The sequence below is a fragment of the Mustela nivalis genome (assembly GCF_964662115.1).
Source record: "Mustela nivalis genome assembly, chromosome: 18".
In the NCBI taxonomy this organism is placed as follows: domain Eukaryota; kingdom Metazoa; phylum Chordata; class Mammalia; order Carnivora; family Mustelidae; genus Mustela; species Mustela nivalis.
This window is the reverse complement of record NC_139037.1, coordinates 180,300-206,975: the sequence shown is the minus strand read 5'-3', so window position 1 is coordinate 206,975 and position 26,676 is coordinate 180,300. Positions and strand designations below refer to the sequence as shown.

The 26,676-nt window shown below is 56.2% G+C and overlaps 1 protein-coding gene across 1 annotated transcript; it reads left to right on the top strand.

The window, feature by feature from the left end:
* Positions 1-219: 219 nt before the first annotated feature.
* Positions 220-24,849, top strand: TCF25 (TCF25 ribosome quality control complex subunit). The gene is made up of 18 exons (XM_082711452.1): positions 220-1,214; positions 8,933-9,097; positions 9,812-9,886; positions 10,568-10,686; positions 11,853-11,918; positions 15,253-15,335; positions 16,197-16,327; positions 16,688-16,787; positions 17,476-17,569; positions 18,677-18,769; positions 18,869-18,974; positions 19,981-20,140; positions 21,433-21,520; positions 22,213-22,371; positions 22,520-22,610; positions 23,034-23,113; positions 24,198-24,270; positions 24,550-24,849. The coding sequence occupies exons 1-18, from the start codon at positions 480-482 to the stop codon at positions 24,706-24,708; spliced, it is 2,577 nt and encodes an 858-aa protein (XP_082567578.1). The 5' UTR covers positions 220-479; the 3' UTR covers positions 24,709-24,849.
* The last annotated feature ends 1,827 nt before the right edge of the window (positions 24,850-26,676 follow it).

The following is a 26,676-nucleotide window of genomic DNA, read 5'->3' as shown; positions in this document are numbered from 1 at the left end:
TTGAAACGGCGGGGACAGCTTCTCCCAGGAGGTAAGAATTTAGTAGGGTGCCGTCCCCACACTCAAGGCTGCTGTCTCCACTCCTCTAACACTCTCACACCAGAGCCCCTTGCTCCTGCACTTAGACCTCTGCAGTGCGGGGGTTCTTGGTCTTGCCGGCACACTTGAATCCCCGAAGAGCTTCTAAAAACTATCAATGCCTGACCCCACCTCGTAATTGCTAGGAATGCGCCCTTGATCTTTATTGCAGAAATCTCCCCAGGAGACTAAGACACAGTAAGAGTGGCGAGCCTCCTCCACCTTAGACCACGGAGTCCCAGACGCAGACGAACAGGAGAATCACCCGGGACGCATTAACGCCAACAAAAGGCAAACTCCCAGGACGGCCCCGAGGTTCGCTTTCAGTCCATCCGGGGGAGGAAGCGGTGCGGAGATCTGCACCTCTGGGAAGCTCCTCGGTTTGCACGTGTTTACTTTTAATGAGAAGGGCGCTGTCCCGGCTGCAGCCGCGGACGCTGGCCGAGGGCAGTCGCTCCCCCTCCGGGTCGCCCGGCTGTCCGTCCCCGGTGCACCCGCACAGGTGCAACGCCACGAGGCCGCGCGCCCGCCTGCGCGCACGACCTCCCCGCCCACCCCGCCTGCAGGTTCCTCCCGCCCGGCCAGCCCGTGCTCGCAGGGCAGAGGGTGGGCTCGCGAGTGGACAGCTCGCAGCCGGGGAAGCCCCCGCCCCCGCTCGGCGGCGGTCGCGGACACGCCTCCGGAAGGCCCGGAGACGCCCAGTGCCGGTACCGCCCGAGGGACCGCCGCGCGGAGGCGCCCAAGTCGCGCGAGAACTGGCCCGGGGCCGCGCCCGCACCTTCTTTGACGCCCTGTCAACCGAGAGGAAGTTCCGGAGAAGCTCAGGGCGCAGACGCGACACGCCAGCCTCGCGCCAGCGTGCCGTAAGTGCGCAGGCGCGCCGGCCGCTCTCTTTTCTGCTCTTCCTTCTCCCGGTCTCCAGGCGTCAGCGGCCGTTGGGTCCTATGTCGCGCCGGGCCCTCCGGAGGCTGAGGGGGGAACAGCGCGGCCAGGAGCCTCTTGGGCCCGGCGCCCTGCAGTTTGTCCTCCACGATGACGATGATGCGGAAGAAGAAGGTCCAAAGCGGGGTCCAGGCGGCCGACACCCCCGGGGCACAGGGAAGGAGGGCGTCTGCGTCAACAACCGGTTCGAGCTGGTGAGGAACGGGGCTGCCCGGGGTGGGGGCGGTGGGAGGGGGCAGTGGGAGGGGCGGGTTCGTGACGTCACGGGGCGGGCGCTACGTGGTCTGGGCTGCCGCGGGGGCGGTGGTGGGCGTGGCTACGTCGGGCTCGGGTGTGGCGAGGAGAGCCGAGGCCGTCGGGGCTGCGGCGCAGGGGGCGTGGCCGTGGCGTCGGGGCGGGTCCGCAGCCCGGTGGGCGGGGCTTCACGTCTCCGCCCCTGGGGGCTCTGGGCTCGGTCGCAGGGTTGGGCGTGGCGTACGCGAGGCGCCCGCAGGGCCGCGGCACAGCCCGGAGTCGTCCCCCCAGCCCGGGACCGGGCTCCTCGCTGGGCCCCGCGCAGCAGGTGTCGGGCCCGGCACCCACGCGGTGGACGCGCGTTGAAGGCGTGCGCGCCCCGCGGGGTTTCTGCTGGCCGCAGTCGGTCGTTGGCTTCTCCGAGCGCCCTGTGCGCGCAGCCCGCGTGTCTGTGTTGCTCAGCGTGGACCCGAGCGCTCGAACAGCCGGCGGTGGGTCTGCAGGTGGCGGAGAGACCAGGGACCTTTGTCAGCGCTGTCTTGGGCGGCGCTGGCTGCCGTCGGTAGTTGGTGGGGAGCAGGGGCTGCCCGTCCGGGAGCTGGGGAGCTGGGCGTCCAGAGTGCTGACCTTCCCTCGGAAGGCAGGCGAGAGGTGGTGCAGGCGGGGCCGCGGTCGTCTGCCCTCTTCTGCTTCTGCGACTGGACCCCACCCTGCTGCTGGGCCTATCTCCGACGTTTGTGTTACAAACCGTCTCAAACGCGTACAGAAGCCAGAGTGGTGTCCGCCCGCGCGCTTGTCTCCCGGCTCCCGCGGTTGGACTCGCCGCAGTCTGTCTCCCCAGTATTCCTGCCCCTTCATGTGCCCTTAACCGTGCCGCTCATTTTTCTGACTTCTTCCAGAACACCCAAGTCTTCTTTCCCACCTCACTTGTGCACAGGCTGAAACCAGCTTGTGCTGCCGTCGGCCATCTCCGTGGACGTCTGACCCCGTGTGCTTCCTGGTTCCCGTATTCCCCAGATTCAGTCTTTAACCCCAGTAGCTTTTGTTTGGAGGACATTTGCACATTCCAGGCAGTGCTGCTGGGTCCTGGGATTCTGGTAGTCTGGGAAGGCGGTCCTAGTGTCCCCTTGTGCAAACAAGGTACTAAGAGCACCTGCAGAGTAAATCTAGGCTTCCTGCCTTAAAGCCTGTACTCTAAACCCTGTCATGGTATTTGTCTCTGAAGCGAGTTAATGTTCCTGCTGAAGAAGAAAGGAGGACAGATGGACGAGGGAGAAATGGACAAAGTGGCAGGAGCTCACTTGTGAAGGAGAGGGAACATTGATGTGGACCTCACTGTGAGATCCTGTCGCAGGGGCTCAAGGGCTGTACCTCTGCTCAGGGCTCTGCTGTCTGTGTTCTCCTTCCGCATTCTGATATTGATATCATCGGCTCAGATGTCCTTCCCTGTCTTGGGATTCTTGTGTCCAGCGCAGCAACATCTGTCTCCTCTTAGACCTTTCACAGACATCTCAAACCCAGTGTGTCCAATGCTCACTGCCCTTCCTGCCTCCTCCAGGCTTTGCTCTGTGGAGAGCATTTCCACGTTTCCTCTTGTCCACGCCAGCAATGTGAGGGCATTCCCGAGCAGCTTTCTCTCTCGCACGATACATTCAGACCACTGGTGCAGCCCCTGGGGGTGACCATTGCCTGTGGCCTGGATCGTCAGCATCCTCGTGCCCGGTTCTGGTTCTGCTCTTCTTCCTTTGCAGTCTCTGAACACAGAGGCCAGCCATAGTGACCCTGTTAAGCACATGTCTGACCTCAGCCCTCCTTTTTTCACAACCCCCCAGTGGTTCCAGGCTGGCCCAGTTCACCCCATAAGCTCTCCTACCTGTTTTCTTTATAATCTTGTTCGCTGTGCTCTAGCCATAGTGATCTGTCCCCTTTGCTGTCTCCTGTGCTTTTAGCATCTTATATGCAGGTGACACGTGGCTCACTCCTCCCTCCGGTTTTGGTCAGATGTTGCTTCCTCAGGCTTGCCTACCCTTCCTACTTGCTTTAAAAGTACACTTACCCCAGGACGCCTGGGTGGCTACCGAGTTGTGGATCCTGATCTCAGGGTTGTGAGACCAAGCCCCACACCCTTGGACAACCTGCTCTGCAGGGAGTCAGCTTGAGGATTTTCTCTCTCTCTCTGCCCCTCCCCCACGCTCATTCTCTCTAAAATAAATAACTCTTAAAAAAAAAAAGTCGGTGCCTAAGTGGTTCAGTCAGTTAAGCTCCTGCCTTCAGCTCAGGTCATGGTCCCAGAGTCCTGGGATCAAGACCCACGTTGGGCTCCCTGCTCAGCAGAGTCTGCTTCTTCCTCTATGTCTGTGTGTGTGTGTGTGCTGTCTCTCTCTCAAATAAATAGAATCTTTCAAAAAAAGGACAGTTACCTCACATTCCCATTTCCCTTCTTCTGTTGTTTATTTTTTTCTCATTTTTCCCTGGCAATTAACAGAATATACTGTACAAATAACCTGTTGGTTTTTTTTAGATTTGGTGTTGCTTTGTTTCCCTGCTGAAGCACAAGCTTTGTGGAAACAGACTTGCCGTTCCCTAACGTGTCCCGACCACCCTGTGTCTGGCACCCAGATATGCAGAAAAGTTACCACTTGAGTCAGCATTTCCTCTAAGAGGACCAGCAGGTGTTGTCTCCAGCCAGAATGTATGCATACAGGCTTTGGAGGCAGAAGGACCTAGGTTTGAATCCTGGCTCCACCTCTTCAAAGCCGAGAGAAGGTAGACAAGATACCGAACACAAACTTTGGTTTCCCTGGGTCTTAGGGGTGATCTCACTTACTTGATGGGGATGTCATCAGTGATATGTGCAGCCTTTACTCAACACTCAGCAAACGTCGACATTAAATGATACTGGAAACCAAGTGAAGGGTGCAGTAGCGCTTAAGGAGAACCGTGACCCTAAGTGGTTTACTGAGAGACATGCAGGGGCCAGCTCCGTTCTCCTGAGGAGAGGAAAGCTGAGCAGAGACAACTGTCCTTTGTTCGTTCACGAATTTGTCCTCATGACTGGCTGTTGGTTGAGGGGTGGGTTTTTTTGGGGGGGGGGCCTTTAGATTAGAAATCGTTTTTCTATTTCATTCAGAGTTGTTTTTAAAACCGGCTTTATTGGGCGCCTGGGTGGCTTAGTGAGTTAAGCTGCTGCCTTCAGCTCAGGTCATGGTCTCGGGGTCCTGGGATGGAGTCCCGCATTGGGCTCTCTGCTCAGTGGAGAGCCTGCTTCCCCCTCTCTCTCTGTCTGCCTCTCTGCCTACTTGTGATCTCACTCTGTCAATAAATAAATAAATAAAATCTTTAAAAATAAATAAAAATAAAAACCGACTTTTTTTTTAAGATTTTATTTATTTATTTATTTATTTGAGAGAGAGAGACAGTGAGAGAGAGCATGAGCGAGGAGAAGGTCAGAGGGAGAAACAGACTCCCCGTGGAGCTGGGAGCCCGATGCGGGACTCAATCCTGGGACTCCGGGATCATGACCTGAGCCAAAGGCAGTCGTCCAACCAACTGAGCGTCCCAAAAACCGACTTTATTGAAGTGTAATATATGTAAATGATAAACTCACCCATTTTAAATGTAGAGTTCAAGTTTTGCAGCATAACATACTGTGCAATGATTGTGGATGATGTAGAATAGAAATCAGTATTTTGGGAGTCTAGGTCTACCTCGACAGTCTGCTAAAAACCACACAGCCCCACTTCTAAAAATGACCAGACTTGGTAGCGTTGAGAAATTTTCCCTCTAAGTGAAGAAGATCAATATTTCACAAATAATTACATTTAGCCCTTGATCAGCACTGGAGCCGGGACATGAATCCCTGTGCAGTTGAAAAATCTGCCTATAACTTTTTTTTTTTTTTTAAGATTTTATTTATTTATTTGACAGACAGAGATCACAAGCAGGCAGAGAGAGGAGGAAGCAGGCTCCCTGCCGAGTAGAGAGCCCGATGCGGGGCTCGATCCCAGGACCCTGGGATCATGACCTGAGCTGAAGGCAGAGGCTTCAACCCACTGAACCACCTAGGCACCCCATGCCTATAACTTTTGATTCCCCCCAAAGTTACCTACTGATAGCTTATTGTTTGCTGGAAGCTTTATTGATGACATAGAAGCTATGTTGTATGTATTATATACTGTATCTTTTTCTTTTGTACTTATTTATTTGAGAGAGAACATGAGCTGGGGGAGGGGCAGAGGGACAGGCAGACACCCTGCTCCCTGGGGAGCCTGATCCCAGGACCCCTGAGTCCATGACCTGACCCTAAGGCAAATGCTTAAGGCACTGAGCCACCCAGGCACCCCTTAGCCATGTTTTACATACTCGGTTGTCAGGGGACAGTGCTATGCGTGATCTGACAGGAGGTGGAATTCAGCACTGCAAGAATCAGAAACACAACAGCAGTGTTGAAAGGTCTCCCGTTTATCACTGAACCAGCCTCCTGGTGCGGAGGCATAATAACAGCAAAATCATTTCCCTGAGAAAACATGTTTGTTGGGCAGGTAGGAAGGACGTTCACAGAATGATAGGATAGGACATGGTTTTCATGCAGCTTAATTATTATTTTTATTTATTTATTTATTTATTTGACAGAGAGATCACAAGTAGGCAGAGAGGCAGGCAGAGAGAGAGGAGGAAGCTGGCTCCCCGCTGAGCAGAGAGCCCGATGGGGGACTCGATCCCAGGACCCTGAGATCATGACCCTAGCCGAAGGCAGCGGCCTAACCCACTGAGCCACCCAGGCGCCCCCATGCAGCTTAATTAAATACGTGTGCCAGCTAGGTGTGCTATCTCATGAAGTGTGATGCCCCATGGACCCAGCCTGGTTCTTCCACATTACTTCTTGGAGTTGGACCTGATTTCATTACTGCTTTTCACCCGAATCCACTGGGGAATGGGACGGTTCTGCTTCTGTTTCTTGGCCAGGAATTGCTTGATTCTGAAAGTCTTGTGAGAAGACATGGCCAGAAATAATCAGCCACACACAGCGGGATGGTCTGTGTACTGTGTTCTTAAGCTGGAGAAGAGAAAGCATTATTAAGAAAACCATAAGAGGGGGGCATGTCTGGGTGGCTCAGTCATTTAAGCGTTTAACTCTATTTTGGCTCAGGTCATGATCTCAGGGTCTGGGATTGAGCCCCACCTGGGGATGTATGCTCAGTGGGGAGTCTGCAGCAGCGTCTTTCTCCCTCTTTCTCTGACAGGCACCCTGGCAGCCGCCCCCCCCCCCCCGCCCTGGTGCACACACTGGCTTGCTCTTAAATAAATACACCTTTTTTTTTTTTTTTTTAAGATTTGTTACTTAGCAGGAGAAAGAGAGCACATGTGAGGGGAGGGAGAGGGAGAGGCAGGAGCAGACTCCCCGCTGAGTGTGGACCCCCCCCCTCCCCCACAATACGGGGCTTGATTTCAGGTCCCTGGGACCACAACCTGAGCTGAAGGCAGATGCTTAACCAACTGAGCCACCCAGATGCCCCTCAGAGAAAGAAATATTTTTATTTGTTTGTTTGTTTGTTTGTTTATTTATTTGACAGACAGAGATCACAAGCAGGCAGAGAGGCAGGCAGAGAGAGAGGGAAGCAGGCCCCCTGCTGAGCAGAGAGCCCGATGTGGGACTCGATTCCGGGACCCTGAGATCATGACCTGAGCCAAAGGCAGCGGCTTAACCCACTGAGCCCCCCAGGTGCCGAAGAGATAAATCTTAAGGGAAAAAAAGAAAGAGTCGGCTGGCACCCAGCTTCACTGCGTTGGAGGTACCATTTGGCTGAACGCCGGAGAAAGCTTGGGTGCCAGTTCTCTCCGTTGTTGAGAGTAAATGCCCTAGGAGGTCTCAGTCCAGTTTTCTTTCTTTGTTCCCAAATCTAAACCAGCCAGACCACACCTGGGCCCCTGGCGCTCTCACTCAAAAAGTATCCATAGTAGGAATCTCCATAGTATTGGGTAGTGCTGGGACAGATGCTACTTTGGTAGGATTCTAGCGTTTTCAAGTCAGGAATGGATTTATAGACAGACAAACATAACATACTCCTGAAATTTATCTTTGCCACTTGGAAATTTCCCTTGGTGAACAAAGCAAGCAAAACCAAAGGATACAAAACTTGTTCCTGCTTTCTTTTCTTTGATAGTTTCCCAGCTGAGACAGTAGATTCAAAAAGAAAAAAAAAAAAATGAATGAAAATTCACCAGGTACAGGATGATCTCAGATTTGTTCTCTCTCTGTCTCTTTTTTGTGAGAGAAAGTGAGCAGAAGCAAAGTGGAGCAGCAGAGGGAGAAGCAGCGTCCTCTGAGCAGAGAGCCGGATGCGGGCCTCCGCCCCGGGGCCCTGGTGTCATTACCCAAGTGGAAAGCAGACATTTAACTGACTGAGCCACGCAGGCGACCTTCCCCCCCAACCCAATATAAGGGTGTTTTTTTGTTTTTAAGATTTTACTTACTTGACAGAGAGCACAAGCAGGGAGAGGGCAGAGGGAGAAGCAGGCTCCCCGTGGAGCAGAGAGCCTAAGAGGTGGGGCCCGTCTCAGGACCCTGGGATCATGACGGGAGTAGAAGCAGAGGCTTAACCCACCGAGCCACGCAGGCGCCCCTGGATCTCAATTTTTAAAAAGAAAGTTGGGGCGCCTGCGTGGCTCAGTGGGTTAAGCCTCTGCCTTTGGCTCGGGTCATGATCCCAGGGTCCTGGGATTGAGCCCCACATGGGGCTCTTTGCTCAGAGGGGAGTCCGCTTCTTCCTCTCTCTCTCTGCCTGCCTCTCCGCCTACTTGTCTGTCAAAGAAATAAATAAAATCTTTTTTAAATAAATAAATAAGAAAGTTATCTCAGGGTTGTGGGGGTTAAAGTAGATCGTATTTTTATTTTATGTTTTGAGCTTTATATTTTTCAGATGCCCTAAGTTGAAGACTCAGTTTTATTTATTTTTGGACCTGAGTGCAGTAGATGGGGTCCATCCCATTCCGCTGATGAAACATCATCATCATTGTTCTGTATTGGCCTCTTTTGTTTGTTTATTCCTTGACTGGCTGAAGGGCCAGAACTTGTCCAGCAACTTGTACCCACCCCACCCCCGTCTTGCCTCCAGAGTGTGAGTGTGAGTGGGTGTGCACAGTTCACTCTTTTGTACTGCTGTGCAAGGTTCTGTTGTGTGAGCTCCTTTTATTATCAGGGAAGAGTCTCTAGGTAAGTCAGTCCCTACGTACCTTTTCTTTAGCTCCTTGTCCTGTTGGCTGCTGTAGATGAACTGAGCTAGAGCTCTAGGTAGCAGGAAGGAACATGAACGGGCTGTTGAGAGATCTTTGCCCTGGGGTGGTGGTCAGCAAGGGAGAGAGCTTGTAAGGTTTGGGGATTCTTCCTTATGTCAGCTGTAAAGACAGAGACACATGGGGCCACCCTGGGCCCTAGCATCTCTGGGGTTCGTTGACGAAGATGACCCTAAAGCAGGGCGTATTGAGAAGGTAAGAACCACGGCTCTGCTGGGCGCATCGACATGGGTGTTTTTCTTCCCAATGTGACCTCAGAGCGGCCCTGCATAGGTCTCCCCGCCCCAGCTCTGCCCCGCTTTCCACTCTGACACAGCTCAGTATCACCGTTTACTCTGTGACCGGGACACCTGGAACATCCTTGTTCTCGCCTCTGTCTCTCCAGATCAACATCGAAGACCTGGAGGAGGGACCTGTGCTAAATGGGGAGAGACCCGATGGTCTGCTCCCGGGCGCGGTGGTGTCCGGGAACAAAAGGAGGTCGCAGAGTGGAGGTGCAGACCGCAAGAAGGCTGGAGAAGTGGCTGACAGGGCAGCGCCCCCAGAGCAGGTATGGGGAGCCACCACACCCACTCTGTGCTGTCATTTTTGGCCCTTGCAGCTGCCGCACAATTTCCTTGGGACCCTGGAGAAGATTTGCAGGAAGCTCTTAAGGGGGGCACATACAGGGTCCCCTCGACAAGGTTCCCTAGCACACGACATGCCTTCACACTTGGGGAGGGTCTGCTTGTGCTCGGCAGCCTGTGTGTGCTCTGGAACTGTGTGGCTGCAGCTCTGGTCTGGTGGGCGGGGCTTTGGGGGTGCCAGGCCTTGAGGACCTGCGACCCTGTGGTGCGTGGCACAGGAGAGGGTCTCTTGGGGGGTTTCTGCTTGTTTGTGCAGCAGGTGATGGACAAGTGCAGCCGGAGAGAGCTGACTCATGGGTGCCGTAGACCCCCGCCTGAGCTCGGGATGGTGGGGGGCTGGACACTGCAAGGAGGGAGGCGGCCTGGTGGAGGCACCAGAGGGATTCTGGCAGAGGCACCAAGAGTATGGGGGGAGGTGTGCAGGGGGATGTGCAGGGCCCCGTCTCCAGGGCAGCTACGTTGTGGTAGGGAGGCTGCTTGGCAAAATGAGAGATGAGAGCAGAGGGCAGACGGGTGGATGGTTTGGGCCCTGGGAGTCTCTTGAGGTCCCATGTCCCTCTTCAGCTTGCTGCTTTAGTTGTCAGATTTTAGCATTTTATTGTCTTTTTCCATTGACCAAAATGTGCTTCTTTTTTTAGTCTAATATAAGTGGCAAACTCCGAAAGAAGAAAAAGAAACAGAAAAATAAGAAAAACACTACAGGAGAAATTTTGGTATGTGCATATGGCTGTTTTTCAAGGTGGTGGTAGAAGCAGTTCATTTTTATTTAGTGTTTTAATTTCTTCCCGTTAGGATTCTAGTTCAGAGGTCAGGGAAAGTCACGAACCAAGTTTGGCTGGTATTCCTTCACTTCGTTCCTTGAGGGTTAGACGCCCTCACTCTTGATATCCACGTCCTGGCCACCATCTGAAGTGACATTCTCTGGCCGGCAGAGCCCCTTCTTGGTCTTTTGGCCCCGTGCCCTGAACGTTTTCTAGGCTGCCAGACTGACGCGATGGTGAGGTGTGAGCCTCTGGGTGCGGTCTGTTGTCGGAACCCTGCTTCCTTCAGTCTTCACCATCAGATGCAGTGTCTCCTGAGGAGGTTGTAGCTTTCTGGACTTGTCACTGGTCGTTCTGGTCCCGAGTCCCATCTGGAGAGGTGGCACTCCTATAGGACTAGCAGTTGGGCTTGTGACTGAGTTCCTTGAAGTGTCCTTCTGGCTCTGTGGTCCTGCCAATGCTGAACTCTCTCCTTTTTTCTAAATAAATTTGCAGTACTCCGTATTGGGATTATAATGTCTTTCGGAATGTAAACAATATAATGCGGGTTTCTTATAAAAATAATTTTGTTATTATTAAAACATTTAAAATAAAGTCATTGTGGTGATTAATATATTGTTTTGGTGTTTTTAGGAAAATGGGCTGGAAGATATTGATCGCATCTTGGAGAGGATTGAGGACAGCAGTGGTTTCAACCGCCCTGGGCCGCCTCCCCTTAGCTCCAAGAAGCACGTCCTGTATGTGGAGCACAGGTACAGCTCTCTCCTCTCTGCTGAGACACAGACTCCCTGAAAAGGGAAAAAAACATTTGAAAAAGACGTCCTGTATCTAAAAGCAATGTAGATTTGTTGTTTTTTAAAGATTTTATTTATTTATTTGTCAGAGAGAGAGAGCACAAGCAGGCAAAGTGGGAGGCAGAGGCAGAGAGAGAAGCAGGCTCCCCGCTGAGCAAGGAGCCTGAGGTGGGACTCGATCCCAGGACCCCGGGATCATGACCCAAGCCGAAGGCAGACGCTTAACTGACTGAGCCACCCAGGCATCCCTGTTTTATTTTGTTTTAAAGATTTTATTTATTTATTAGACAGACAGAGATCGCAAGTAGGCAGAGAGGCAGGCTCCCCGCGGAGCAGAGAGCCTGATGCGGGGCTTGATCCCAGGACCCCAGGATCATGACCTGAGCCGAAGGCAGAGGCTCAACCCACTGAGCCTCCCAGGCGCCCCAGCAATGTAGGTTTATTGCCAAACATTTAGGCAATAGGAACAAGGAGAAAGAAGGAAAGGGGAAATACTCTGTTTCCAGGGACCCGTCCTTCAGCTTCATGTATCTGGGAATGGTTTTTCTTTTTTTTTTTTTTTTTAAAGATTTTATTTATTTATTTGACAGAGAGATTACAAGTAGGCAGAGAGGCAGGCAGAGAGAGAGAGGAGGAAGCAGGCTCCCTGCTGAGCAGAGAGCCCGATGCGGGACTCGATCCCAGGACCCTGAGATCATGACCTGAGCCGAAGGCAGCGGCTTAACCCACTGAGCCACCCAGGCGCCCCGGGAATGGTTTTTCTTGAATGGTATTGAAGTAAGATGTCGTTCTGTGGTAAATTATTCCTCTCTTGTCCTAGTAGATGCCTAATGAAACCTCGTTCTTACTAAAGAGACTGTTGCCAGTCTTCCAAAAGCTATTTTTTTTCCTATGTCAGTGAGCCCACCTTGATCTGGTCTGTAGGCCTGAGGCTGCTCTGACTCAGCCCCAGTCCTGGCCGCCTCTGTTTGCGACCCGCATGGTTTGGAGGAACGCAGGCTGCCAGCTGTCCTTCATGTCAGAGTAGCCGTTCTGCCTGCTGAGTTTTATGTGACCTTTCAGAATCCCCAGACTCGTAAAAGAACTACGTTTCATTTTTCGTTGTAAAATGTTCAATTTTCTAGACACTTGAATCCAGACACAGAGCTGAAAAGGTATTTTGGTGCTCGAGCTGTCCTTGGGGAACAAAGGTAAGCACAACACTGGCTTTGTTCTAAAAAATGTGTGGGAGTATTCTCAAGGCCTCTGAACCTTTGGGGGAGGGGAGGTAAAGCTCCTTGCCAAAGGAAAGCCTTCGAATTTCTGGTTCTGCAAATTCTTCGGAACCTGAAGGGTCAGGGAGGAGCTGATGTTTGACTGTTTCCGTGAACACTGGGCTCCAGCCCTCACGCTGCCTTTGCTAGCATGTGTGTCACAATTTTACAGAGATTCTGGAGGTCCTAAAATTTTGCGCTTCTAGCCCTGAAATCTTGGCCAGCTTAATTTTTGTTTCTCCATCAGCAGCAAAGCCAACACAGGGTTGATTCTGGGATAAGTCTGGTTTTGTTATGTAACAGTTCTCAGTGCTTGACGACCTGTGGGAGATGCAGTGAGAAATGCTCTGAGCACGAGGGTCTGTTTGCAGGACTGTGTGTCGAAGGGGTGGGTGTTGGCTTTCCTGACCCCCAGCATTGAGGCCGGTTGTGACCGCGAACTTCCACACTGGCAGAAGCTTTGGCTTTTCAGTATATGTATTTTTTCTGAATGTAGAATTAAATGCTTGGTTTAAAAAAATTGAGGCAAGGGTGGCTTAGTCGCTTGGGCATCAGACCCTTATTTTCAGCTCAGGTCATGATCTTGGGGTCCTGGGATTGAGCCCCACTTTGGGCTCTGCACTTAGAGCCCTGCTTGTCTCTCTCTCTCTCCCTTTGCCCCCCAGCCCTGTAGACACATGCTGTCATGTGCGCACTCTCTTTTTCTCAAAATCTTAAAAAAAAAAAAATTGGGGCAATTTAGAATAGAATTGTTTTCCTTTGAGCCTCCTCCAAGATCACCATTTGGGGGGCATACTGCCCCCGTCTGGGCCCCTTGGCCGTGTGCCGCACCACCTGGTTCTGCCTGGCTGGGTTCTAGGTTCTAGGTAGATGAGGGGGTGCATGCGCCCCAGGGCACAGTTGTTGGCTGCTGTGTCGGCTGTGGTCTCCCTGCCGCTGGCGGTCATTTCTAGTGAAACCGCCCAGCAGTGGCCCTCCCCATGTGCGGTCAGCTCCAGGCCTCCACTGCCCTCCGAGTACTGCAGCCCCTGTTGTCTGCCCTGCGGTGGGGGTGGGCTTTTACAGTTCTGTCTAATGCTGTCGACCAGCAATTGTTCTTGTTATTGGCTGATGGTTTTTGGTTTTATCCTGGGTGTTAAGTTATTCAGGACACAAGGATTTCTACTTTGTCTTCTTTCAGAATGTTGATGAAAAACATGGTCACTTCACGATGTTCCTCTTTGTCACCTGATTGAACGGCGTATCTCTCCCCACCCTGTTGCACTGGTTTGGGTCGGCTTGGTCCGTCTTTGCTGTTCCTTCATATTTCTGCCCAGTCTTACGTTTGTGTAAATGGTCGTTCACAGTGATTATAGTTATTGTATTTATAGTAGTCGCATGCTTCTAGAACATCGATTGAATACTTGAAGTCCCACCACAGTTTTCCCTGAGAAGCTCCAGTTCCCTCGTCTCCCTCATCCCTCACCATGCACACAGGCGGACTCCGTGTGTTTCTAGTCGTCCTCTCTGGCAGCGCCTTCAGTCCTGCAGAGGCCTATGCATGGCTTTTTTCCCAACAGCGGGAGGGACAGCCCTCCCGCTGTCCTCCTGATGTCTCCCTGCTCTCCTGCTCAGTGCACGGCTGGGCTCTATCTGCGGTTCGGGGGACCAGGCAGTTTTGAGTGTCCACGCTCCCAATCAGAGCCGGCCTCGGTGCTGGAGGTCCAGAAAGCTGAACACCCACCCCTCCGACACACAGTCCTGCAAACAGACCCTTGTTTGAGCATTTCTCAGAGCGTTTCTTGCTGCGTCTTCCAGAAGTCATCAAACACTGAGAACTGTTACATAACAAAGATCAGACTTATCCCAGAATCGAAACCCGTGTTGGATTTGCTGATAATTGAGAAAAATTAAGCTGGCCAAGATTTCAGGGTTAGAAGCTCAAAATTTTATAGGTAATGATGAGTTTTCTTTAGATTTTGACCATGATTTTCAGGTACCATGTTTTTTCTCCTGCAGTTTTGCCTTCTTGTTGGGAGAAGAAACGTGCTTTTTTCTCCTGTTCCTAATACAGACCAGTTCTTACTCATACTTTTTTTTCTCAATGAAATGGTTCAGATTATCAAAGTATAGAGAAGAGCGTCCACATGTCCACCTGCCTGTTACTCAGCTTAAGAAAAAAAGCCCCAGTGACCATATATAACCTGTTTGTGGCCACAGCTTCAAGAGGGCGGTCTGGCCCCTGTAGAGACCCCCGGATAACCGAGGTGGAGCACACGGCCAAGGGGAGGGGGCCATCCAGGCACAGCATCTCGGGAGCCGGGCCTCCCATTCCCGCCGCCCCATCATGCTCTGTCTTGGTCATTCCCACTCAGCAGCGTGTTGACGTCAGTATCCTGCTACACCAGTTCTTTTCATGGTTACCATTTTTCCCTTTTCAAAACCTGTTGCTGCGCTGGTGGCATCATGCGAGGGGAGGAGAGGGCCTCCTCACAGCAGAGGCACAGAGGCCGTCCCTTTGTCCTCTGTGCCCGTCTGGCGGGGCATTTGTCCGGCCTGGTCCTTAGGGATGCAGATGGCTTCCTTCCATGGGACGCCTACGGGCTCACTCTTCCCCATGTCTTTATTTGCAGTCTTCTACTTTTGTTTCCTTTTTACCCTTTCTTTTCTGCTATTTTGCTGGACTATAAATTTTCTGTTTTTCTATTTTTTTTTTTAAGATTTTATTTATTTATTTGACAGATAAAGATCACATGTAGGCAGAGAGGCAGGCAGAAAGAGAGGGGGAAACAGGCTCCCCGCCAGCAGAGCGCCTGATGTGGGGCTCGATCCCAGGACCCTGAGATCATGACGTGAGCTGAAGGCAGAGGCTTTAACCCACTGAGCCACCCAGGCGCCCCTTTTCTGGTTTTCTTTCTCTGATTGTTTGGTCATTTAGGTGACAGTTTCTAGTTTCGTCTGGTGGTGGTCCTGTTCTGTTTGTTTGTTTGTTTTTTTAAGATTTTATATATTTGACAGAGCATAAGCAGGGGGAGCAGCAGAGGGAGAGGGAAAAGCAGGCTCCCCACTGAGCAGGGAGCCCGAAGCAGGGCTCCGTTCCAGGACCCCTGGATCGTGACCTGAGCTGAAGACAGACTGAGCAGCTGAGCTCCCCAGGCACCCTGAGGGTCCTGTGTCCTGGCCGTAGCTCTGCCCCCCTGCCCCCCTCCTTCCCTTCCCCACAGTTTTGTTTCCGCGGTCCCTGCAGGGTTAGGCAGTGAAGGGAAGCTGTGAGCATGTCTGTTCTCCTCAGGCCGAGGCAGAGGCAGCGAGTGTACCCCAAGTGTACCTGGCTCACAACCCCGAAGAGCACCTGGCCGCGGTACACCAAACCAGGTGAGGGGCTGCGGCTTCGGCAGAGCAGGTGCGCGGCTGGGTGGGCTCTGTAGCCTGGCGCTGGAGGACCCAGCATCCCCTGGCCTGCCCATACGCCAGCTGCATGTTTTCTCAAGTAGGGTTTCATGCAGCTTTTTTCTACTTTTCTCCTGTGGATACCGTATTGTAGGAAGCGATCTCGTGCGTTTTCCAGGTGTGAGAGTTTGTACTTTGTTGCCAGCGAGTAAGTCTGTAGAACTGTGCAGAAGCACCTGGGGAATGGCGTAACCACCCCGTATCAGAGAGCCCCTGGGTCTAGGGCCTGACTGGGGCGGGAGAGAGGGTGCAGACAAGGGCACCCATCGCCGTCATGGAGGGAGCATGTGGCGCCCCCGCCCTGCCCGTGTCCCGTGTGACACGGGAAGCTCCTTGCAGAAGCCCCGAGCCAGGGCAGATGAGTTTCCTTGGCTCCGTGGTACGGCAGGAGAGTAGCCTGGAGTCGTTTACCCATTTCATGATGCTTCAGAAGTCTCCCAGGAAGAAACGGCTTCGTATACCCAGTTTCTGGCAGGAAGAGAAAGGGTTCCCACTGGTCTCCCGTGCCCGGCTGGATCTGGGCTCTGCCTGGTGTTTAAGCCCAGTCAGATGGGGGGGGGTGGCACTCACCTTTGCTGTCGTAGGACACGGGTGATCTGGCCACACCCATCGGGGAAGCAGCCTCTTCCTGGGAAAAGCATAAGCGGGAAGCTGGTGTAAACCACACCACAGGCAGTCAGCCCTGGGCATTGTGGGAAGGTAGACGCTCTGACGGGGACTCCGTGGAGTGTGCCTGAGCCTGCTCGTGGAGGTCACAGGAGGGGCCTGATGCTGCCCTCCCCGCAGGTCTGTCGATGAGGCTGCTGGAGTCCAAGAAGGGTCTCTCCTCCTTTGCTTTTGAGCACAGTGAGGAGTACCAGCATACCCAGCACAAGTTTCTGGCCGCGGTGGAGTCCATGGAGCCCAATAACATCGTGGTGCGTGTGTCCCCAGGAGCGTCTTTGCCCAGCCTACATCCTCTCAGTTGCCAGGCTGCCCCGCACCTGGATCACAGCCTGCAGTCCCTCGGCCCACAAGCCCTTTCTCCTTCTGTCTCCTCTGACCCCTGCTGTACACCTGGATCCCAGGGCTGGGGGGACTGGCAGAGGGTGAAGGTAGAGGTCCTGGGGCACGGAGCCCCTGCTCTTACCACAGGCCTGGTTGGTGATGCAGCTTAGCGGCACCAGTGAGCCTGGTTTCAGTGACTGAGAGAAAGCCCCGCCTGGGCTGCTGCCTTGCTGCTGGCTGTCCAGGAGGCATGGCCTGTGGCCCCAGCAGCATCCCCGCTTTGCTTCTAGGTTCTGCTCCAGACTAGCCCATACCACGTGGACTCGCTGCTGCAGCTCAGTGATGCTTGTCGTTTTCAGGAGGATCAGGAGATGGCCCGAGACCTCGTTGGTAAGAGCCCGTCTGGGCGCTCGGCCCTGCCACCGGGCCCAGCACCCCCTCTGCTGAGGAGGCGCAGGCGCTGTTCCAGAAGGTGCTGGCCATACACAGCCATTGCCAGGGCTGTTTTTAAGAGAGGAAGGGGGGGAGAGAGGTGGCGGGAGGGGCAGAAGGAGAGAGAATCTCAAGCAGACTCCGCACTGAACTTGGGGTCCAACTCGGGGCTTGATCCCACAATCCTGGGGTCATGACCTGAGCCAAAAGCAGATGTGCCACTGACTGAGCCCCCAGGCACCCTGGCCTGGCTTTTTTCATTTACCCTCATGTTTTCAGGGTTCCCTCCTCTTCAGTGAGATGATGCTCCGCAGTGAGGATGGGCTGTGTTTGGTGTGTTACTTGGTGGACACTTGGGTAGTTTCCACTTCTTGGGTCCCGTGACTGAGCTGCTGTGGATGTGTGCATGTGGGTTTTGTGAGGACGTGTGTTTGTATCTCCCTGTCTAGAAAGTCGTCCCTCTGCGTGAGGTCAGTGCACAGAGTGGCATTCATGATCCCCAGGGTCAGGGCTGTGCCATGGCACTTTCCAGAACCCTTGCTGTGCTCTCTTCCTTTGAGAGCTTTCTTTGTGAGCTTTGGGGGATAGGCTTGGAGGTGCCGCGCGCTGGCCGTGACCCCTCCCCCGGTGTCCGTGTGGCCCTCAGAGAGAGCGCTGTACAGCATGGAGTGCGCCTTCCACCCCTTGTTCAGCCTCACCAGCGGGACCTGCCGGCTGGACTACCGCAGGCCCGAGAACAGGTGCGTTTCCAGGGTGGCAGGTGTGTTGAGGTGGGTCAGCGCGGTGGTGGGACGTGAGTACCCATGTAGGTGCAGCTAGGGCAGGTGGCAGGGGTCTGTCCCCGAGCTGTCCCACCTGCTGACTCACACCAGGGGGTCTCACTGTGTTTGTAACCTGAACATAAGTGGCCTGGACTCAAAGACAGATGGGTTGGGCTAGCCTGGGGTTATATTTGTCCTTGAGAGAAATGAGTCTGATAAGCCCCTGCTTGATCAGGGGGTGTGTAGTTGTGTTTTCTTGTTTATTTGGACACAAGGATCTGTGCCCCAGGAGTCTGGAATGCTCTGGAATGTTTTGTGGGCAGTTCCTCCATCATCGAGCTGTTTGAGCACAGTCTGATCCCGCTCCCCGCACTGAACAGGGAAGACCGCATGACACTCTCTTCTCACAGATGTGTCTCCCGCCCCAGAGCCCTGCTCTGGCACCCTCGCTCCTCACCTCTGATTCCTGCCCTCGGCCTGGCCTTCAGGGCCTTGCGGGGGAGATGGGTGTGTCCTGTCCTGGTGCCCTCTTCACCCACCAGGGCCTCCATCAGCCTTGCTCATGTCCCACACACACACCTTGGCCATCAGCCTGGGTCCCAGGACACTTGGACCCCCTACTGCACAGTTGTCTGGTTCTGTGTCCGTTGCACTTGGCTCTCCAGTGGAATTGTTGGTTCTTGGAGACAGGCTATAACGTGCTAACACGTGCAGGCCCAGCAGGGTGGTGTCCACTGGTAACAGTCCCAGTCCCCCCGGAGGATCCAGTTGAGCGAACCTGACGCCCGGCAGCAGCCCCCTAGCCACTCCTGGGACTGGAGATTTCCACAGTAGTGACGGGAGGAGAGGTTGGCTCTTCCCCGAAATGGTGAACCCTAAACCAAAACCAGGACAATCCGAGCTAATGGCGAGCTTGTTGCGCTCCCTGGGGACCCATGTAACCGGCCCGCAGACTGAGGAACGCTCGTGATCCTTTGCGCCGCCGGGGTTGCCTGGGAAGCGCCAGTGCGCAGTGGGCGGCGCGGCGGGGGGGGGGGGGGGGGGACTGCGGCTGCCCTGGCTCACCAGGAACTGTGTTGGGTCTAGGAGCTTCTACCTGGCCCTCTACAAACAGATGAGTTTCCTAGAGAAGCGCGGCTGCCCGCGCACAGCTCTGGAGTTCTGCAAGCTCATCCTGAGGTAAGCGCCCACAGCTGATGCCCGGGGTCCCTGCGGCCCGCGCCCGCAGCTGCCCGCCCCTGCCCACGCGGCACCCTCTCTCCTATGCCGCCCCCCAAGCCTGGAGCCCGACGAGGACCCCCTGTGCATGCTGCTGCTCATCGACCACCTGGCCCTGCGGGCACGCAACTACGAGTACCTGATCCGCCTCTTCCAGGAGTGGGAGGTGGGTACGCGCCTCTCCCTCCCTGTCTCCCTCTGGGCTGCTGCTGCTTCCGCAGGCGCCAGAGCTGTGGGGGGCGGGGCCCCTATGGGACACACACACGCACGCACGCACACACACCCACACCGCCGCGGTCCTGACCTCAAGGCAGAACTGTAAAAAATGCACTGCCTCACCGCTGACCTTGATGGTGATGGCGTGTTGCAGTGACGCTGTTTTAGGGTTAGGGCTAAGTGTAAAAGTAATAACATTCATTTCATGTGTTCTGTTTTTAATTCGGCGGCTAGAAACTATGTTTCTGTTGGACGGTGCTGTCTCAGAGATGTGTGACCCTGACCACCTCCCATGAGGCGAGGGTGTCACTGAGAAATGACCACATACGTGAGTCACTCTGAGCCCTTTCATTTGGCTCTTTGGCCGAGGAGTCCCCCTAGTTTACAGAAGTTTCTGGAGCCCCCAAATGCAGCTCCAGGGAGGGCACTCCCGCTCCACAGCAGGGCTAAAGGGGAATGTTTGCTGAACTCTGGAGACCATGGCCCTGCTTTAGTGGAGAAAACCTGGCCCGTTGTGTGTTGTCTGTTACGGACACGTAGAGAAAGGCCAACAAGGTGCTCGGCCATGTCCACGGATGTGATCAGGTTCCAGCAGGGGGAGGGACGCTCCTCGTTGGACCCGGGCTTCCCGAGTTTCCCACTGTGGGTGAGCACGGGCTGCCTGCTGGTGGGCACCTGTGACCCCACTTGACTCCACCTCCCCTGGGACCTTCCTCTCTTCTGTCCCTGTCGAAATCCCCCCCGCCCCCGCCACCACCACCACCCCAGCCTTGTTACTTGTCTCCTGCCAAGAGAAAGCCCCCAGACGCGCCATGAAGTTCTTTATGCCAAGTAGAGAGATGCCAGCAGGACGCTTGTGCTCATCGCCAGGGCTCAGACTTGGAGCGTCTGGAAATGGTGCGTCCTTTTCGTCTGCCACATCCGCGCTCCAGACTTGGTTTCTCTGGCCCTTGCAGGCTCATCGGAACCTGTCTCAGCTCCCAAATTTCGCCTTCTCTGTGCCGTTGGCCTATTTCCTGTTGAGTCAGCAAGCAGACCTCCCAGAACAGGAGCTGAGCTCTGCTAGGGAGCAGGCGTCTGTCCTGATCCGACAGGCCCTCACCATGTTCCCCGGAGGTGGGTGCACCCTCATCAGCCCCCCCACCCAGCACAGTTCGAAAGCTGAGCGAGTCAGAAGTGACTTTGGTCTCCAACTGTCTTGGGGTTTTAGGATGAGTGTTTCAATATTGACAGAAAAACCTGCTCTCAGAAAACAGGTCTTTTCTAGAGGGAGGGGCCTGAGCTGCAGGGTGTCAGCAGAGCCATGCTGGAGGGGCCCGGTCCGCAGACCGCACTTCTCAGGGAGTTGAAGAACTCAGAGACAAGGTTGTCCTGGGACTACACAGTACAGGCTCCTGCACCCTCCCTGAGCTTTCTGGAGTCGTGGGCCAGTGTCCGTGTGGGGACAGAGTCCTGCGGGCTGATCTCGGTGGTGACAGGAGATCAGAGAGCAGCCTCCTATCCCGTCAGGGTCCTGGTGGATTGGGCCCTCCTACCACGTGCGGTTTCACAGAGGGCTGTGTGCCAGGGACTGGCCATGTGGCTCAGGCACACTGTCCCCACAGCCCCGTGAGTCACCCTTCACCTCCATGAGCCTGCTGCGTCCCAGGCAGAGGAGGCAGCCAAGGTCCCCACCTCTCGGGCTCACAGCCTAGGGCAGGGAGCCGCCAGCGGAATGAGCTGAAGGGGACGGCATATCAGCTGACACGAGGTGCCAGGGACAGAACAGAGCGGGGGGTGTGGACGAGGGGGCGCAGGCGTGAGGAGGGGGCCGGGCAGGATCGAAGCCCATGTCAGTGAGGGTTCCCACCAGACAGCGTTCTCAGTCCCTGCTCGTACGTCTGGGCCTAACACACGTGGCTGCCGGGCCAAGTCTTGGAAGAACTGACCCTTCCTCATCGAGCTGCTTGTAGCGAGGAGGCGAGGCCCCTGGTGGGCGCTAGCTGTTCGTGTGGGGCCAGCGGTGTTGGCAGCCGTGAGACGACGGACGGTGCTTCCGAACAGCCTCGGGTCTGTTGGCCGTGGAATGGTTGCCGGTGGTGTTTCCATACAGCCTGGGGGTCCTGCTGCCCACTGAGCTGCCCTGCTGTTTCCTGTCCCTGGCCACTCGGCCTCCAGTGCTCGGAGGGAGAGCGCTGTCTTGAGTGTCTGCACCCAAAGCCCGAACCCCATGAGCCGGCCCCTCCAGTAGCCCGCAGGTGGAGTGTGTAGGGACACCTTGTGGGGCTGCCCTCGGATGCACACGGGGCCCCTGGGAGGCAGCAGGGCAGAGACCCGGTCCGAGGTGGCAGAGGCCCCCTGGGGGCTGGTACGGGCAGACTGGCTTCACCCTGTCACATGCCCTTGGGGGCCCCTGCTTCCTCCTGCAGTGCTCCTGCCTCTGCTCGAGTACTGCAGCGTGCGGCCCGATGCCGCTGTCGCCACGCACCGCTTCTTTGGCCCGGAGGCCGAGATCAGGTAAAGATAGGACAGTGCCTGCCCACAGGTCGTGGGGTGCCCCTGGGAGCAGAGCCCGGGGACCGTTTTCACTCAGACCGGAGGCTCGTGAGGCTGGCCCTCACAGCTCTCTCCCGCCCCAGGCAGAGTCCTGCTGGGTGCTCACTGCAGGGACCTTGGCAGCCAGACTGCTCTCCCACCGTGGAGGGCTGGACACAGCGCCGGCCGGCACGTGGGCCACATGCATCCCCAAGCACGGGCCTTCCTGCTGAGAAGTGGGCAGGGTGTGGGGCCTGATGCGCCAGCCCTGCTGGCTGGGGTTGGTGACCCCGTGGGTATTAGTCACACAGCTGTGTGCGCACCCAACTGCCTTGCCCAAATGTCTCATGAAAAAAAAAAAAGGAAAACTTGCACCGTGGGAGCCGGCTGTGCTCAGACCTTCGCAGTAAACCAGCACAGTGCCTCCGGCATCTCGGCCTGCGCAGACCTACGCATGCCCTTTCTGTTAAAGACCTTGTGCTTACACTTTGTGGAAGCAGATGCCTGTGTATCCCCACGTCTGGGCAGCGGCCTGTCCCAGTTCAGCAGCCCTTCTGGGCAACCTGCTCCGCCCCCAGGCTGCTGGACGGGCCCCTGGGCCTCCCCCCAGGGCTGGTGGGTGTGTGGAGTCCATGCCCTGGTGGGCCCAGCTCATGAGCCCCTGTCTCCCTCAGCCAGCCCCCTGCCCTAAGCCAGCTGGTGAGCCTGTACCTTGGAAGGTCACACTTCCTCTGGAAGGAGCCTGCCACCGTGAGCTGGCTGGAGGAGAACGTCCGGGAGGTTCTGCAGGCGGTGGACTCTGGGGACCCTGCGGTGGCCGCGTGTGAGAGCAGGTGGGCCTGGGGGCCGGTGGGGGCAAAGGGGGCAGCACCCGGCCTGGTGGGTGGCGAAGCCCTGTGCTCGGGGTGGTGGTCACAGGGGTCGCCGTGGGGCCAGGGCGGGCTCTGCCACAAGCCTACGCCTCTCCTTCCCGGGCCTCAGGCGGAAGATGCTCTACCAGCGAGCGCCTAGGAACATCCACCGGCACGTGGTCCTGTCCGAGGTCAAGGAGGCTGTTGCTGCCCTTCCCCCGGTAAGGGAGAGGGCCTGGAAACGGGGGCTTTGTCGCCCGCGGGCCCTTCCCTCACAGCTGGGGTTTTGAGCGGGGGGCTGCTCCTGGCCGGCTGACCTCCCAGGGCTCAGAGCGGGGGCCCTGAGGCACTCTGGTGAGAGACCCTGGCACAGGGAGTGTGGCTTTCTGCTCCTCCCCTGCTGCGCGTGCCCTTTGGCCGACCGGCATCCTTGGCCATCTGAGTGGGGCAGAGTGCCTGTCTCAGTGGAAGCAAGGCTGTCCCCACCCTTCGCCCGGCGTCCAGCAGACGCAGCCTTGCAGCCAAGGACCGATTCTGTTTGGCTGACGGACTCCTCGTGGAGAGACTGGTCCAGGCTGGAATCAGCTGGAGGTCTGTTGGAGGCACAGCCGGGCTTCACCATGGGTCTGCTTCCCTTTCTGAAGGATGTGACCACGCAGTCTGTGATGGGCTTCGACCCTCTGCCTCCTTTGGACACGATCTACTCCTACGTCAGACCCGAGAGGTACCTCTCCGCCTCCTGCTTTGCTCCTTTGCTTGTGTAGCTCTGAGGTCAGTGCTTCCGGCTCCCTGGGGCCCCCTGCCTCCTCCAGACCCAGGCCCCTGAGGACAGGGTGACGCGGGGTTGTAGGTCCGCTTTTGCCAGCCATGTCCTTTCGCTTGCTTGTCTGACGAAGGAGTGTCTTCCCATGGGGTTCTAGAGCAGGTGTCGGACGTAACAGTGGGAAGCTGGAGGAACGCAGCAGCTGTGCCCTGTGGCCTGTGTGGCGCCATGGAGCCGTGTTATGTGCGTACCTAGCAGGCAGCGTAGTATCAAAGCCACAGCCCGAGTCTGCTGATGCCTGGGGCCCTGCGAACTGAGAAGGGCCTGTGTGGCCCAGCCCAGGAGAGCTGCAGTGGAGCGGGACGGCGCTTCGCCTTGGATCATGGGAAAGCTGCCTTCTGCTTTCCTGGTGGCCTTACCACAGGCTGTCAGCACAGCCTGTAGCTCTGGAAGTCCCAGACAGGTTTTTCCATTCCAGAATGCATGCCCTCTCCAGGCTTCAGTTGAGCACGTTATGTAGAATAAAAAGATTTTTCTTAACTGAATTATGTTCTAAAAGTTGGACTGCATGCTTCTAGGAAAAGAGTGCCCACTTTAGTTCTTGAATCGATCAAGGTGACGCTTACACATTGTTAATGTTGGTGGGTTCAGAGAGCTGCCTTGCTGGACAGTGTAGGCCTGAGGAGTGAAGGGCTGTGCCAGCCCAAGCCACCAGTCTTCAAATGGCCAGTGGAGCTGGGCTCCAGCACCATGTCTTACCAGGAGGGCACTCCCCAGCACACTCTGGAACCTTCTCCTCACATGACCACTTTGTAGCCCCTGCATGGCTTTTCTCAAAAGTGAGCCACTGAGCCGTGGCGGGTGACCCTCCTCTCTCTGCTGAGCTCAGCTAGCCAGGTCCCCAAGGGCCCGCCCCCTCTGGGTGACCTTCCCTGGGAGGCCTGAGCTTGTGCCCCAGCTGCTGTGCTGGCTGCGTGGGTGTACCCTGCCCCCAGCCGCAGGGCAGGGCGCACAGCTGCACCGTCTGACCTTCTTCCTCTTTCAGGCTGAGTCCCGTCAGCCACGGAAACACGATTGCCCTCTTCTTCCGGTCTTTGTTGCCTAATTACACCATGGAGGTATGTGAGCACGCTTTGGCCTCTCTCTGCCATGTGGGTTCAGGCTGGGCCGCGGACACCCGCAGCCCGCTCAGGAGGCCGGGACAAGCCTGCCTGAAACGGTCGCGGCCACCTCAGCCCCTCCCCCAGGCATGGCTCCTGGACCTCGCACTGGGGCCTAGCCTTGTGTTTGGGTTTGAAGCTTCCTCTTCCCAGCAGGGTCCTGGGGGAGCTGGGGTGGGAGCCCTGGGCCTCAGGACCCAGGACAGCCCCAGCTCAGACGAGTCTTCACTGCCGCAGGGGGAGCGGCTGGAGGACGGAGGGGCTGGGGGTCCGAACCACAACCAAGGCTTGAACAGACTGATGCTGGCCGTGCGAGACATGATGGCCAACTTCCACTTCCACGACGTGGAGGCAGCTCGCGAGGACAACCCCGAGGGGGACGGGGAGTGGGACTGAGCCCGCAGAGATGTGCCCCAACGCTGTACAATTATGTTCCTGATTGCTGTTCTGGTCGGAATTGGCCAGTTCCCTGGAGTAGAGATGCTGATGTGTCGTCCGCCTGCCTCCTGTGTCGCCTATAAATGTGAATGGGTTACACTCCCGCAGCGTGGGCTCTCCTTTCCTGGCGCTGGACTCTGTGCCCAGGGTGAGGCAGGTGGGTCTTGGGTCCGCCCAGCCCCCAAGGTGTCCCAGCAGAGAACATGACCCAGGGTCACATGCAGCCAAGCCCCAGCCCCACGTGAGCTCTCTCCGTGGTCGCCCTGCCCTCACCGTCTGGGCCACAGAGTGGAGAAGGTCCCACAGGTTTCCATTGCGACACCCCAGCTGAGAACACCAAGATGTTTGCTTCGCTCGGGAGCCTGGACAGGCTGGCCAGAGGCTGGAGGGGCTGACACCAGAGCCCTAGGGCTGGGCACCAGTGGCTTTATTGGGGAACTTCAGGGCAGCCCTGGGCTGGAGGGAGGCTGAGAGGTGGACCTTGGGAAGGACGTCCTGGTGGCTCTGGAGATTGTACATGGCAGGGATTAGGGGGCCTCTGATTGGGGGGGAGGGGCAGTGAACAGAGCGTGGGGGAGGGGTCATCCCCTGGGGCCAGTCCTGGCCCTCCTGCCCCTCGGCACCACACAGAGCTGCTTGGAGCTCAGGCGCCAGACGGGTTGTGGAAGGGTCAAGGACACGGAGGTCGTGAGCGGGCAGTCTGCCGGGCACCCTCCCAGCCCTGACCTCCGCCCCATTGGGTGTGCTGCTGGGCCAGGATCCGTGTGGGCTGAGCCTGCCGGGAAGTCCCCACGGTGCTGTAGGCATGGTTGTGCGGTCAGCTGTTGGCGGTGGCGGAGGGGTGGTTTGTGTTTTATGAGCTTGTCCTGTCAGAAGTTCCCAGCTGGAGACTCCGTACATTTGGGGGTCAGCAACGGAAGTCTCTGCCGTGAACACCTGTGACAAGGATGGTGCCCTGCGCCCATGCCGGTGTCGGTCAGTCACTACCCGGACGTCAGTCCTTGTCTCTGCCTGGATTGGGTGAGTGGGATCCAGGACCGACAGAATCCCAGGCTGTCCTAGGTCCTCACTGGCCCCACGAGGGTGCCCTGCGATAAGCTTCAGCCAGCAGGACAGGAGTCTGTCCTCTGATGGAGGCAGGCAAGCAAGGTGAGCTTGACACCTAGCCTCTCCTTAAGTATGTCCGCATGGGGACATGTGTCCGGAGTCGCAGCAGCCCTTTTACGACTGGGAGTTGGTGACCTTCCGAGCAGAGCCAGTGTCCTAGAGAGAGTACAGCAGAGAGAGGCTGGGCCCAGGCCGTGCTGAGACTGCTTGCTTCTCGGCCCACTGCCCCGAGAGATGATCACGTCATCAATACTCAGCCAGACTGCTCAGGTTTAGGTCATTCCTTGCAGCTCATTTCCATGGAGATGGCCAGACAGCCAGCTCTCTCACATGGGAGCATCTGCTCTAAAGGCTTGCCCTGCCTCCCCAGGGTCCAGGCAGGGGTGAATGGGCTCCTTCCGGGCCTGCTGCCCATGGACAGAGTGCTGACGGGTTATGCTCTCTCCCGTGAAGGCAGACCCTACCCCAGGGTCTGTAGTCTTTAGCGCAGACACCACAGGGTGAGCACACGAGTTCAGAGAAGCCCCTGTGACCCAGCTCTGGGCCAGGCCTGGTTGAGATCCCGTGGAGGAGCCATGTGGTTGCTCCTGGGACTCTGTCTCCTGGCTGGCCCTCAGGGAGCTCCGTGAAGTAAGCAGCGCCTGGGCCCTCTGGTCAGGCACTAACCCCACCCCCTGGTGTGGCCATGGCTAGATGCTGCTCTCTCACTGGACTCCAACTGCCCCATGAAGCTCGTTTACGCATTGAGTGCGCGCAGCATGCGGGCCTGGTGTGTGCCAGGCCTTGTCCTTGGCGCTCCTGTTGTCAGCCTCCTTACGT

Coding starts and splice junctions, on each gene's coding strand:
- TCF25 (XM_082711452.1), top strand. CDS start 480: ATGAGAAGGGCGCTGTCCCGGCTGCAGCCGCGGACGCTGGCCGAGGGC. Junction 16,788..17,475: donor GATGGCCCGAGACCTCGTTG/GTAAGAGCCCGT, acceptor TGTGGCCCTCAG/AGAGAGCGCTGTACAGCATG. Junction 21,521..22,212: donor GGCCCGGAGGCCGAGATCAG/GTAAAGATAGGA, acceptor TGTCTCCCTCAG/CCAGCCCCCTGCCCTAAGCC.